At 36.2% G+C, this 15708-nt stretch overlaps 1 protein-coding gene across 4 annotated transcripts in view; it reads right to left on the bottom strand.

The window, feature by feature from the left end:
* Positions 1 to 15708, bottom strand: part of EHBP1 (EH domain binding protein 1) — a 339975-nt gene that overhangs the window by 194090 nt on the left and 130177 nt on the right. For all 4 annotated transcript variants that reach the window (XM_061155211.1, XM_061155209.1, XM_061155210.1 and 1 more), the window contains exons 6-7: positions 15236 to 15417; positions 12572 to 12711 (exon numbers count right to left, since the gene is read on the bottom strand). In XM_061155211.1, the coding sequence (XP_061011194.1) occupies positions 12572 to 12711; positions 15236 to 15417 (322 nt within the window). The remainder of the gene's footprint in view (positions 1 to 12571; positions 12712 to 15235; positions 15418 to 15708) is intronic.

The raw sequence follows: 15708 nt of genomic DNA on the forward strand, positions 1-15708 counted from the left end.
TCAGATCTAATCCCTTGAATCTATTCCTCATTTCCACTGTAAAATCCTAAGGGATTTGATTTAGGTCACACCTGAATGGTCTAGTGGTTTTTCCTACTTTCTTCAATTTAAGTCTGAATTTGGCAATAAGGAGTTCATGATCTGAGCCACAGTCAGCTCCCGGTCTTGTTTTTGCTGACTGTATAGAGCTTCTCCTCCTTTAGCTGCAAAGAATATAATCAATCTGATTTCAGTATTGACCATCTGGTGATGTCCATGTGTAGAGTCTTCTCTTGTATTGTTGGAAGAGGGTGTTCGCTATGACCAGGTTGCCATTAACCCCACCATAGAGCAGCCAGAACTTACACAGGACTGGGAAGTAGACTCTTGGCGGGCACAAACAGAACCTTGTGCGCAGCAGGACTCAGGAGAAAGGGGCAGTGACCCCACAAAAGACTGACCCAGACTTGCCCAGGAGTGTCCAGAAATCTCCAGCAGAGGCGTGGGTCAGTGGTGGCCTGCTGCAGGCAGGGACCTTTTGAAGGAGGTCGCCATTATCTTCATTACCTCCACCATAATTTGGCCCCAGGTGGCTCAGAGGTTAAAGCATCTGCCTGCAATGCGGCAGACCTGGGTTCGATCCCTGGATCAGGAAGACCCCCTGGAGAAGGAAATGGCAACCCACTCCAGTATTCTTGCCTGGAGAATCCCATGGACGGAGGAGCCTGGTGGGCCCCAGTCCATGGGGTTGCAAAGAGTCGGACATGACTAAGTGACTTCACTTTCCCTTTTAAATAGTAGAGAGGGAACACAGCTCCACCCATCAACAGAAAATTGGATTAAAGGTGTACTGAGCATGGCCCATGGGAAAGACTAAAGATTTCATCAAGAAAATTAGAGAAGGGAACATTTCATGCAAAGATGGGCTCGATAAAGGACAGAAAAGGTATGGACCTAACAGAAGCAGAAGATATTAAGAAGAGGTGGCAAGAATACACAGAAGAACTGTAAAAAAAGATCTTCAAGACCCAGATAATCATGATGGTGTGATCACTCACCTAGAACCAGACATCCTGGAACGTGAAGTCAAGTGGGCCTTAGAAAGCATTACTACGTACAAAGCTAGTGGAGGTGATGGACTTCCAGTTGAGCTATTTCAAATCCTAAAAGATGATGCTGTGAAAGTGCTGCAATCAATATGCCAGCAAATTTGGAAAACTCAGCAGTGGCTACAGGACTGGAAAAGGTCAGTTTTCACTCCAATCCCTAAGAAAGGCAATCCCAAAGAATGCTCAAACTACTGCACAATTGCACTCATTTCACACGCTAGTAAAGTAATGTTCAAAATTCAAGCCAGGATTCAGCAATACATGAACTGTGAACTTCCAGATGTTCAAGCTGGTTTTAGAAAAGGCAGAGGAACCAGAGGTCAAATTGCCAACATCCACTGGATCATTGAAAAAGCAAGAGAGTTCCAGAAAAACACCTATTTCTGCTTTATTGACTATGCCAAAGCCTTTGACTGTGTAGATCACAGTAAACTGTGGAAAATTCTGAAAGAGATGGGAATACCAGACCACCTGACCTGCCTCTTGAGAAAGCAATATGCAGGTCAGGAAGCAACAGTTAGAACTGGACATGGAACAACAGACTGGTTCCAAATAGGTGAAGGAGTACGTCAAGGCTGTATATTGTCACCCTGCTTATTTAATTTATGTGCAGAGTACATCATGAGAAACACTGGGCTGGAAGAAGCACAAGCTGGAATCAAGATTGGCGGGAGAAATATCAATAACCTCAGATATGCAGATGACACCATCCTTAGGGCAGAAAGTGAAGAGGAACTGAAAAGCCTCTTGATGAAAGTGAAAGAGGAGAGTGAAAAAGTTGGCTTATAGCTCAACATTCAGAAAACTAAGATCATGGCATCTGGTCCCATCACTTCATGGCAAATAGATGGGGAAACAGTGGAAACTGTGTCAGACTTTATTTTTTTGGGCTCCAAAATCACTGCGGATGGTGACTGCAGCCATGAAATTAAAAGACACTTACTCCTTGGAAGGAAAGTTATGACCAATCTAGATAGCATATTAAAAAGCAGAGACATTACTTTGTCAACAAAGGTCCGTCTAGGCAAGGCTATGGTTTTTCTAGTGGTCATGTATGGATGTGAGAGTTGGACTGTGAAGAAAGCTGAGTGCCCAAGAACTGATGCTTTTGAACTGTGGTGTTGGGGAAGACTCTTGAGAGTCCTTTGGAGTCTAAGGAGATCCAACCAGTCCATTCTAAAGGAGACCAGTTCTGGGTGTTCTTTGGAAGGACTGATGCTGAAGCTGAAACTCCAATACTCTGGCCACCTTATGCGAAGAGCTGACTCATTGGAAAAGACCCTGATGCTGGGAGGCATTGTGGGCAGGAGGAGAAAGGGACGACAGAGGATGAGATGGCTGGATGGCATCACCAACTCGATGCGCATGAGTCTGAGTAAGTTCTGGGAGTTGGTGATGGACAGGGAGGCCTGGCGTGCCGTGTTTCATGGGGTCGCAAAGAGTCGGACATGACTGAGCGACTGGACTGAACTGAACTGAGCAACGCCCTGCCCATCAGAACAAGACCCAGTTTCCCCCTCAGTCAGTCTCTCCTGTCAGGAAGCTTCCATAGGCCTCTTATCCTTCTCCATCAGAGGGCAGAGAGATTGAAAACAACAGTCATAGAAAACTAACCAATCTGATCTCATGGACCACAGCCTTGTCTAACTCAGTGAAACTATGAGCCATGCCGTGCCATGCCACCCAGGACGGTTGCGTCATGGTGGAGAGTTCTGACAAAATGTGGTCCACTGGAGAAGGAAATGGCAGACCACTTCAGTATTCTTGCCTTGAGTACCCCATGAACAGTATGAAAAGGCAAAAAGATAGGACACTGAAAGATGAACTCTCAAGGTTGGTAGGTGCCCAATATGCTACTGGAGATCAGTGGAGAAATAACTCCAGAAAGAATGAACAGATAGAGTGAAAGGAAAACGAACACCCAGTTGTGGATATGACTGGGGATAGAAGCAAAGTCAGATGCTGTAAAGAGCAATACTGCAAAGGAACCTGGAATGTTAGATCCATGAATCAAAATCAAGGCAAACTGGAAGTGGTCAAACAGGAGATGGCAAGAGTGAATGTCGACATTTAGGAATAAGTGAACTAAAATGGACTGGAATAGGTGTAATTGACTCAGATGACCATTATATCTACTACTGTGGGCAAGAAACCCTGTGAAGAAATGGAGTAGCCATCATAGTCAACAAAAGAGTCCAAAATGCAGTACTTGGATGCAATCTCAAAAACGACACAATGATTTCTGTTTGTTTCCAAGGCAAACCATTCAATATCATGGTAACCTAAGTCTATGCCCCAACCAGTAATGCTGAAGCAGCTGAATGGTTCTATGAAGACCTACAAGATCTTCTAGAACTAATACCCAAAAAAGATGTCCTTTTCATTATAGGGGACTGGAATACAAAGGTAGGAAGTCAAGAGACACCTGGATTAACAGGCAAATTTGGCCCTGGAGTACAGAATACAGTACATACTCTTATGTAAATCCTTTTCCACTCAGCATGATCGTTTTGAGATATATCCATGTTGCTGAACACATCAATAGTTCATTTTTATTGCTGAATAGTATTCCATTAACAAATATAATATGGTTTAGCCATATTGTTGTTGATGTACATACACCTGAGCTGTTTCCAGTTTGGGGCTCTTACGAATAAAATATTATGAACATTTTTGTGCTAGTCTTTTTTGGATACATGTTTTCATTTCTTTTGGATAAAGATTCCACTCCACAAGGAGCAGAATGCTAGGTTAGAGGGTACATTATATAATATTTATTAATGTTGCTAATGTTTATTATTATAAACATATGCCCTAGGTATATCTGTAGTGTTATAAGAAACTTCGTAAGTGACTTTATCATTATATTCTTCATGAACAATGGATGCGAGTTCCAGTAGGTCCACATCCTTACCAGCACTGAGAATTTATTGCCAGTCTTTTAAATTTTAACCACTTGGAGAATGTCAAGCTGTATTTCATGATGATTTTAATTTGCTTTTCCCTGACAACAAGTGACACTAACAGATTTTCTTATGCTTACTGGCCAGCGATGTATCTTTCTTGTGAACCACAGATTCAAATCCTTGCTCATTACCACAAAAAAAAAAAAAGGTTGTCTTATTATTGAGTTAGAAGATATTAAAATAACCTGTTCTATATACAAGTCAGATATATGCATTTTGAGTATTTTCTTCTAGTCTGTAACTTGCCCATACACTTTCTTATTGGTCTATTTCAATAGCATGTGACTTAAATTTTGACAAAGTTAATTCATCAAATTTTTCTTTCATGGTTGTTACTTTCTGTGTCTTGTGTAATATAAGAACCTTCTGTCCACTCTCAGGCCACAAATATAGTCCTTTTTTTTTTTTTCAGAGGCTTTATAGTTTTAGCTTTTACATTTAGGTCCATGATCTACCTTGAATTAATGTTTGTGTATATGTGGGAATTATTTCCATACAGATATCTAGGTGTTTCAGCAAAATTTGTTGAAAATCTTTTCCTTTCTTTACTGAACTGTCCTGTACCTTTGATAAAAATTAATTTACCAGAGATGTTTCTATTTCATGACTTCATGTTTTGTTCCACTCATCTGTCTTTCCTATGCCAATACCATAATATCTTAATTATCACAACTTTACAGTAAATCTTGATGTCAGGCACTATTAACAATTCTGTTCCTTTTCAATATTGTTTGGGCTATTCAGTTCCTTTATAAATCCAATTGTATTTCAGAATCAGCTATCAATGTCTACTTTTTAAAAAGCTTGCTAGGGGACTTCCTGATGGTCTAGTGGTTAAAAATCTGCCTTCTAATGCAGGGAATCTGGGTTCAATCTCTGATTAGGAACCTAGGATCCCACATGCCGCAGGGCAACTAAGCCAGCACACCACAACTATGCCAGCATGCCACAATTACTGAGCCTGCATGCTTGAGAGCTTGTGTGCCAGAACTAGAGTCCGCACTCCAGAACTACTAAAGCCCATGCTCTAGAGCCTGTGCTCTGCAACAAGAGAAACCCAGGCACCACAATGAAGAACCCAGCACAGTCAGAAAAAAAAGCCTGCAAGGATTATGAATGGTATTGAGTTGAATATAGATTTATTTGGGGAGAAGATAACATCTTTACAATATTGAGTTCTCTAATCTACGAACACAGAATCTCTATTTAATAAGATCTTCTTTAATTACCTTCAATAATGTATTAGCTTTCAGGGTAGAGGTTTTTCTACATCGTTTGCTAAATTCACTTCGAAGAAGTCTCTGTTACTTTCAGTCTCCATTTGTAAATGGAATTGTTTCGTTAACCTCATCTTCCAAATGTTTATTGTTCATATACAAAACTATAAATTTTCTATATTGATTTTGTATCATGTGCCCTGGCTAAGGTCTTCAGTACAATATTGAATAAAAGTGGTGACAACAAACATCCTGGCCTTGATCCCAATCTTTGAAGGAAAAGTGTTCGGTGTTTCATCATTATATATGATGTTAGCTCACCACAGATGCCATTTATCAAGATTAAGAAATTCCTTTATATTAAAACTGCTGAGAAATTGGTATTGAATTTTTTCAAATGCTCCTTTCTGCATCTATTGAGGTAATTATATGATTTTTCTCCTTTATTCTGTTACTATGGTTAAAGCAACCTTGCATTGCTAGGATAAATCCTTGAAGAAGCATATTGGTACTTAGAATATTAATTGTCTCTTGTCTCTTTCCTAAATAAACACTGGAGATGGTCCAACTTCTCCTTCAGAGTTCTTACTTCCCTCGTGGTTCTGTCAGATGGTCTCTCAGTATACACAGAATTCTCCCAGAGTTTTGCATGGGGTGCTAGATGATGTTCAGTTGTCTTTAGTACAAACCAAGCAGCATTATGGTTTAAGAGTAACATAGAAAGTAGGCTGAATCTGTGATTTCTATCTTCTGCCACTTCTACTATTCTTTCAGTTGACACATTTAAGTTCTAAATACTGAGAAGAAATGCTCTTGCCATCTTCAGTCTCTCATCCTAGGGTCTCAAACTCCTTTAAGAAAGAGTTAGCTTGATACCTTGCAAACTTTTTAGCCAAAGAGACTAGAAATGCCCCACCTCTCTGCTTCTACTCTATTTTCCAACCTTACAACCTAAATAACAGATGCAATATTCCAGAAATTCTCATCCTTCACACAATCTCCAAGATAGATGGTCATTTTAATTTATTGTTACTTTATAGAGTCCACAGTAATTCTATGATTTTGTTAATTTGTTCCCTAGGTACCAGAGGGTAAACACCCAGAAGCAAAAAACTAGAAGTAAAAGAACCAAATTAATAGATGTATTTTTTGACCAGAGCCCCAAGTTAATTCTGAGAAACCTTTTAATCTAAGAAAAGAGACCTATTTATCCCTATCGATAACCCTAGCAAGTAGGACATTTAATCTCAGAGGGCTGAGTCACACCATAATCAACTCTAGATCCTCAAATGTGAACTGCTATCTTCTCTACTACCATCTGTGCTGTAAGATTATGTTCCCTGAAGGTAGCCAATATGTCACTCTCTCTTCCTCCTCCTGAATTAACTTTACCAACTATAGAAAAAGGATTAACAAACACCAGGCAATATTGCTCATGGTAAAAATAAATCCTGATATATAAACTGTATCTGGATATGTGTGTGTGTGTGTGTGTGTGTTACTCACCCAGTTGTGCCGGACTCCTTGCAACGCCATGGACTGTAACCCACCAGGCTCCTCTATCCATGGGATTTCCCAGGCAAGAATACTGCAATGGGTTGCCATTCCCTTCTCCAGGGGATTTTCCCCACCCAGGAATTGAATCCAAGTCTCCTGCATTGTAGGCAGATTCTTTCCCAGCTGAGTCACCAGGGAAGCGTTTGATTTACCCTGCATCTGGATGGGAGGACTCTAAATGAACTACATACCTAATGGAAGGCCATAGTTTGACCTTCTCTGATTGTGGATATGCATGTAATTGAGCATGTCCCTCACAGGGACCCTAGAAACTATACTTATCAAACTGTTACAAAAGCTATCAGTTCTTAGACATCATAAATATTATAAGCCAAGGTAATCCCTGTTCCTAACTATATGGATCTTATCTCCTTGTACCCAAGTTGTCATTTGGGGGGTAGAGATCAAAGAATAGCAACTGGGCTGCCATTGGAAACTCCAGTGAAAGAGGAATGCTCTGTTGAATGCTGTTTCTTGTCCAATATCCTTCTAAATGAATTTAATGCTAAGTTTGTGCTATTTGGGTCCTGTGAGTCTGAATGTCTGGTTAAACCTAACTAGAACTACTGCCAATCTCTGCAAAAATTCTAAGTATACCAGGGAACTTTCAGGTGTCTTATGATGTCTGGTTTCCCCAATAATGCTCTTTTGTACACTGCTTCATTTAAATCAAATCTTCTGAGCAACATTCAGTAAGACTTTGTCACTTAATGTCTTTTTCTCCCATTTCTGTTGGTGTACATTCAGAAATTCAACATGAATCCCAAAGAAGATCAAATGAACAAATCCTCATTCAAGTACTGTGAGGTTGCCACACAGACAGAGGCACTAATTGTTTTGAAACCATATATAATTTTGAGTACCTGCCACAGTAAACTTCACATTAAAAGGCTTTGTCTGTTCAGTTCCAATGTCTATCACTCTCACTACATTTCAGTGATTTTTCCAACTGCCCATTCATGAGTACTGCACCTCTACAGAAAACATCTATATGAGTAACTTCAATAAAAGGTTCCTACCTAACAGCCAGTCCCTCTATCCAGTTAGCAGTAAATTTTATCTCAGATAGAGAAGAGGCTTTTGATCAGCTGGTGTCATTTAGTCACTGAGTCATGTCCAACTCTTTTGCAACCCCATGGACTGTAGCCCGCCAGGCTTCTCTGTCCAAGGGATTTCCCAGGCAAGAATGCTGGAGTGGGTTGCCATTTCCTTCTCCAGAGGATCTTCTTGACTCAAGGACTGAACCTGCATCTCCTGCATTGCAGGCAAATTCTTTACCACTGAGCCACCAGGGAAGCTCCTGATCAGTCTAAATTAAATATATATCATGAATTTAATTTTACTTCATGCAAAGTCTGTAATTTCAGAATATATACTTTATCAATTACTAATGATTTACAGCTATACTCCATAAGAGCACAGGCTAAATGAAGAGCCCCTAGGTATCAATCTAAGATATACTCAAAATAATTCTAACAGTCTGTTTAAGAAGTTTGCAGCTCATATATATTCATATAAATATGAAGAAATAATATGCCCATATAATTTTACTGGAAATAATATACTCATATAATTTTATTTGTATAATGTGATTGTATTTTATGCATTCATATTATAAAGATATATTTATATAGGGAAATTTTTAAATAATTCCTTCCTCTATAAAAACTGCATCAACAATTTTTAAAGCTACAAGGAAGAGTGAATGTAAGCTCTATTACTGCCACTTTATCTGGTAAGTAAAAATACCCACCATCCTTTATTTGTACTATATTTACACAATACATTCACTTTGGTTACTCTTAAGTTATTATTCACACATTACTAATGTTAAATTGTAATATTTTTTTATTATCTTAAAAATATTTTACTCAAACATTTTTAGACTGGCAGTTCTGGTGCTAAAAACAAACAAAAAACTCCTGAGAGTTAACTTTGGAATGAAATTTACATGTGCTAAAAAAACATAACTAAGGAAGCTAAAACAAGCTGTGTTTTTAATTTAACTGCCATAACATGCTGTGCTATTAATTTAAGCAATTGTCCTCTGCAACTATAATAGAAAATACTGAATTAAACAGGCAAGGAAATATATTAAATGCTCTAATGACAGTAAAAAAAAAAAACTGAGGAAAAAAAGGTTAATATCAAAGCGTAAGTATGTTGCAATGATTGTGGCATTATCGACCTAAAACATAAATGTGATCACCCACTGTCAGTACTTACCTGTGCTCCCTCAACATACAGTTTATATTCATTACTTTTGTATTTTGAATTATTTACTCTTGAATTATTTAAGGTCTGAATTATGTGTCTTCTCCAGATCACATTTCTTCCATCAAACGAGACCATTGCATCTTATATTAATGTAAGACAGTATAAAGGTCAAAATGAATGGAACAAGACAATAGGTCAGAGTGACCAGTGTGGGCTGCAATAGGAGAGAGAAGCCCACTCATTCATTTATGACCTTTCATTTAAAATATTTTAAACTCTTAGTGTGTTTCAGACAATGTGCTAGATGCTAGAGATGAAAAAATGATCAGAATATAGTCTCTATCTTGAAGGAATTACACAAAATATGGAAAATAAATACAACAAATTCTGGGTCATCAAAAAGAACTTCTATTAGAGTCAGAGAATTTTAGGCTACCCCCAGAAGTTACTTCTGCAGTAGAGATCTTAGAAATTAAAATACATATGTTTGTTTAAGCAATAAAGGTTGTTATGGTATGAATGTTTGTCTCTCTCAAAATTCATATAATGAAATTCTAATTGACAATGTGATAGTATTAGGAGGTGGGGCATTTTGGGGGTGACTAGGTGATGAGGCTGGATGAGACTAATACTCTTATAAAAGAGGCCCAAAGGAGCTCCCTTGTCCCCATCCACCATGTAAAGAATACGATGAAAAGTCTGTGACCCAGAAGATGGTCCTTACCAAACCATGTTGACACAGTGATCTCAGACTTCCAGTCTCCAAAACTGTGAGAAACAAACTTCTGTTGTTTATAAACTACCCAATCTGATATTTCATTATAGCAGCTCAAATGGACTCAGATAAGAGTTCAGCTATAAAATCTAATTACTGTTGAATCCTTTCACTAAACCTGTATTTTGCTCAAAAATATTGTCCTTTCTTTTCTTTTCAGTAGCAGTGCAGAACTTCTGACATGCTATCACCATTTTTTCCCACTGCTGTGATGGAAATAGTACAACATTGCTCAAAATGGCTACAACAATGAAAATGTGTGGTATTCTAGTTGCTACTGATGGTATAAATGCCTAACTGAGATTCAGTTTTAACCAAAAGCCACATACAAAGAATAAATCATATTCTCTAGTAATTAAAAGATTGAATTACATCTCAACTGGAATAAAGAACTCATGCTGTAAGAAAATGCATGCATTTGTAAACAGTACAGTGCACAAGGGGCAGAGTGACAATTTTAAATGGAGAGGGCAAAAGAGGCTTCTCAGAGGATGTGGCAAAAGAATTAAAATTTGAAGAATAGGTAAGTAGTTGGAATTGGTAAGGGAAGGACATGACTTCCCTTCCTGAAGTACTTCAACTAGCCAAATCAAACAAAGAACTCAAAGACAGCAAAGACACGGCATATTTTAAAGTATTATATAATTCTGCTGACATTATAAACAAGCAAATGTCAACATTTATTATTGAAAAAAGAAATCCCAAAATGTTATTGAAATAAAAATAATAGCCAGGAGGGGTTGGAGGGAGAGATTCAAATAAAGAGAAGAGGAAATCATATTGAATTTCTCATCTTACACAAGGTGAGTCAACACACGCTGCTTCACTTTTAATGTTAGTAGAGAAATACAAGTTCAGTTATCCCTCTGGCTTATTTATTTCAGAAGACACTATTCCAAAATGAAAATATAGGATGTATAACTTTCAAATTACTCTATTAAAGAACATTTAAGAATGGTAAAAATATAAAGAGTGGGTAGAAAAAAATAAGAAAATTCCCAAATAAAAGTATAAAGTAATAGAAATGAAATTAAGTAGGTCTGTTAGCAAGAAATATAACAAAATACTGTTTATGAAGAGAAGTATCTAACACAGATAGAATAAAAATAAAGTGATAAATACACCAAATACAAAGAAAGTATGGATTACAAATATCAACATCAGGCAAAAACTTTAGACAACAGGCATTAAATGGTACAAACTGATCAAATTATAATTCACAATGAAGTATAAATTTTTATGAACTAAATAATTTAGGACTGAAGTTGTCTTTCATTGATGAACTATACATAAAGCATAAGAATATAAATAAGTAAATAATATAAATGTAAACTTGGGTCTAAAAGCTACATGCTGAATCTAAAAAAGAGAATATACATGTAAAAAGATATTCATAAAATACTTACAAAAACAGATCATCTATCTACACTACAAAGAAAAAGATCTCAACCATATTTTTAAAAAAATTGAGATATGACAGGCTTCAGAATCTTATTCAAACTAAGCTAGAAACAAACATAGCCCATGACAAAGCACATTCTTCTAAACATTCTTGGGTTAAATAAGAAATCAAAATGGCAAACATAAATTAGAAAACAATGCAGCTGACCATTGAATAAAACAGGGTTTAGGGAACATCAACCCTCTGTACAATGGAAAATCCACGTATAACTTATAGTTGGCCTTCTATATTCATGGTTCCTTCAAGTCCTCAGTTCCTACATATTCACCTCCACACATCATATAGTACTGCAGTATTTACTATTAAAAAATATCTACATTCAAGTGGACCTATGCAGTTCAAATCAGTATGTTTAAGGGTCAACTGTAATTTATAAAATTTTCTCAGGACAAAACATCTATCTTTGCATACAAGTCTGACCATTTCCTTATAACAGAAGTAAAAGTGAAGGTCAGTGGAGCTGAGGAAGTCACAGAAGTTTTTAACTAAGATATTAAATTGCTCATCCATGTGATCAAAGGAAATCCCCCATAAAACAGCAAGAATTGAGGCACAGCCAAGAGATAAGTGCCAGAGTGCCCAGTTAATTTGGAAAAATCACCAAGAGGTGAATAGATGATAGAAGTCAAGGGATATCAATCCAGAAATTGATAGCAATTTACTAGCTGAAAGGAATATGTATATAGTGCTTGATTTTCATTCCAATAATAAAGGTGTAACATCAGTTCCTTAAGGGTGATAGCCAGATTGCTGATAAACATTTATTGACCAATTAATACAAAAAGGTTTGAACTTCTAACCATTTTAGTAGTTTGATCAAACCATCTATAAGAAATACTTGCATGGAAGCTTCTAGATACAAGGATACATAAGATGTATACAAATTCAAAACAAAGAATGTCCATACGCTTGATGTGAATAAATGAACATGAACTAGGAGAAGGTAGTCAATGTATCTCTTCATCTTATCCTTAAGACAGATTTTTACTTAGAGAGCATTCATTCCATACAATGACAAAATAAATATGAACATATTTAGGCTACTTCATACTATATTCAGTAGTTTCAATAAAGTTTGATGCTTTCTTGATTAGCCTTGGACTTGCTAAACTCTGTTATTACCATCAGCATATAAAGTTTCCAGTAAGCTAAATGCTGTATTATATTAGGAAGTATTAAGGAAGAAAAAATACCTTGTTAGTGGAATTGATTTTTTCCTGGGAAACAACAATGAGTTTTTCTGCAAAAAAAGATAAATTTTTAGTTTAAAGCAAATAAAACCAACCAACCAGTAATTTTCGCTGCCTTTTCCTCTTGATTCACTCGGTTCTCATCATCATCTTCATTATCTTCCTCAAAGTCATCTAGATTGCCAATGTCAGCTTGCTTCATACTCATCAAACTAGCCAAACTTTGCATGTCTTCATCCCTATGTCAATGATAATACAGTTTATTAAATGACATTGCCTAAAAAAGGGTTGTTTCTTAAGAAAATAATATATTCTTTCTCTCTAAATGTTAACAAGACTTTTTAAACAGTTATACAAAACTAATGAATAATGTAAACATTCATTAATTTTTAAAATTGCACATTTAATTAATAGAAAGTAAATGATCAACTGGTTAGTTAAATTCTGTGCTACATATCTAAAATTTTCTTCATGTAATTAAAGTATGGCTTTCTGATCATGAAGTTTGGAAACAAAAACTTGTTTCATAAAATATCAGAACAGTTTGCAAAGCAGATGAGATCTAGACTTTAAAAATATTCAAACTTGCAGAAGTAATCAGAATAGAAATTCTTAATCTAAAGTCCAAGAATCCTTTTGGTTTTGTGGGTAGGAGTAAAAAGAAGTGGTAAACCCTGTAAATTATATTTAAATCTTGTTTAAATGTGTATTTTTCTCAAAGGAGTTGAAACTTGCCAAAAGTTAAGAAACTACAGTAACTGAAAAAGCACTTGAAAGCCTAGCCTTTGTAAGAATTACATAATGGAAAATGGGTTAAATTTCCATCTTGGGTTAATTAAAGACCATACGTTTGATAAAATGTAAAAATGATTTTTATCTTAAAGTATTTTAAATACAAACTTATATAGTGTACTACTCAATGTTAACTAACCTAAGTTTTCTTGATCTATTATTTTCACCTTAAATTTCAAATAAACTACAGTGAATGAAACATATTTCTAACATGATATGTACTAACTAAATTTCAATCTGGTATTCTTCCACCAAATCCAGAAAGCTGAATTAAAACACTTTTTCATTTTACCACGATAAAAACAAAACAAATGACACTTTTCTTTTGTAAATATGCTTGTTAACACTCACTCATCTTCTAAATATGATAGGATTTTGCAGACTAAATTGGTTTTTTTAATTCTTCACATTTTATCTCATTTAAGCTTAGAGTTAACAAAATAATTTCCTCTTTTCAAGACAAATTTAGTGACACAAAGTCTGTATGGGCAAAAACAGTTGTATTACTTTATGTGAATGCCTTACAAACTGCTTTCCTATCACTAGGATATAACTTCAATATATAACAGTGTTCTTAAAATCTTAACTTGCTTAATTTTATCTCCTATATTTTTGCCCTGAACATCTTCTTTGGGAAAGGTGAGCAGGCAACCAATGAGGAGATAGAGAGGTGGTTTAGGGTGTTCTGAGAACATACTTCACTCAAACTGATATTTAGTTTGACTGAATTTCCTCTCACCCAAATTCCCATGAATGGTGCTAAATCACTTACTGCTTCTGCCTAGTGGAAAGGAGTCCACCTTCAAAGAATCTTCTCTGATTATGTCTCTCTTCTTTCTCTGCTTCCTTTCTTTTCATTTTGGCTTGAACTTCAGGGCAAGGTCTTTATTTTTAACTTTTCAATATTTAAGTCTATAATTTAAAGTCCTGAGATGAAAGACTAATTGCTTCCTGCACTGTCCCTCTACCTCACTCCCATAGAAGCCAACTTTGCAGAGAAGAGGCTTATTGTTATCTACCAAGTCATTTGTAGATGAGTGTCAAACATCTCGTTTTGACTGACGCAGAGAATCCAGTCTAATCAGTCAAATAGACATGGCCAATTATAGTAACCACTTTCCACTAGGTCAAACGCATTCAGAAGTGTGATGCAGATTAGAATGAAATGCTCCTTCTTCCTATCACCGTTTAAGTCTTAGGCACAGAATTTCTGTTTTCCTCTCAGTACTCCAAGTAGGTACTAACCCTTTCACTACACCCAAAACATACACTTACTGTTGATTTGACTGTATGGAACAACTAAGAGAAATGTTACATTTTTTTCCCCTGCTCTAGGTATGTTTACATCATTCTAACCAGTTAGAATTTTATTTTTTCAGGAGACTACAACTGGGTATAGGAACCATCTTTGTGCAATGCTATGCACTGCTTAAGAAGTGATATTTGCAAAAGTAATGGTTATAGCAAACTGGTTATCTAAACTGTATTATACATTTCCTGTACAATTTTTGAAAGGCTGAGCCAAAGAACATGAATTGGCAAAAGTTCTTTTAGTTCTTTCATTACTCTTATTCTAAACTTTTCATTTTGGGTTCCCCTTGTGCCTCAGTTGCATCACACATCTCTACAAAATGAACTGTGTACTTCACAGTACAACTAACTACTTACACTGAAGACATTGAAATATAAAACCTATGATAACCTATGATACACATTTTAAATTTTTTTAAACTGCTAAAGTCATTTTTATATTACTGTTCATTCTCCAGCATCAAGAGAGACTATAAATAACAAGAAGTACATCTAGTTCAGCTTCTGAAACAAAGAATGGCAAGAATGATTGGTATGTGGTAGGATGTTCTCAACTGTTGCCAGTTAACTGAGACAAAAGCTATTTACCTACAATGTTTTCTTTAAAAAACAAACAAACAAACAAACTTTGAAGCAGCTTATCTGACAAAAGAAACTTACGTGGCTTTTCCTTCCCGAAGGAAAATGCAAGATAATGAAAACTGAAGAGTGGCAGATACAACTTTTTTAGACAATGGCTTGAATTTTAATTTGACATCAGTCTGTGTTGGCATTGGGCTTGCATACTGTTTCATGTTGATGCTGGTGGTGGCAAGAGCTTTTCTTCGACCAGAAGGGGACTCCTGGAAGATAAAATTCATTATGTAATTTGGAGTTATTTACTTTATAGCCAAGTATCTTTGGATGTTATTTTAATAATTTGATTGAACAGCTGTTGAGACTTCCTTCTCCAATGAATTCCTATAACATAATACTGAAATAAAACTGTAATAAGGTTATATCACAACTTTTATATCTTTTTAAAAAAATTAATTTATTTTAATTGGAGGCTAATTACTTTACAATATTTTGGTGGTGTTTGCCATGTATCAACATGAATAAGCCACGGGTGTACATGTGTGTGTAAGGCAGAG

Source organism: Dama dama, chromosome 11 (genome assembly GCF_033118175.1).
Source record: "Dama dama isolate Ldn47 chromosome 11, ASM3311817v1, whole genome shotgun sequence".
NCBI lineage: Eukaryota > Metazoa > Chordata > Mammalia > Artiodactyla > Cervidae > Dama > Dama dama.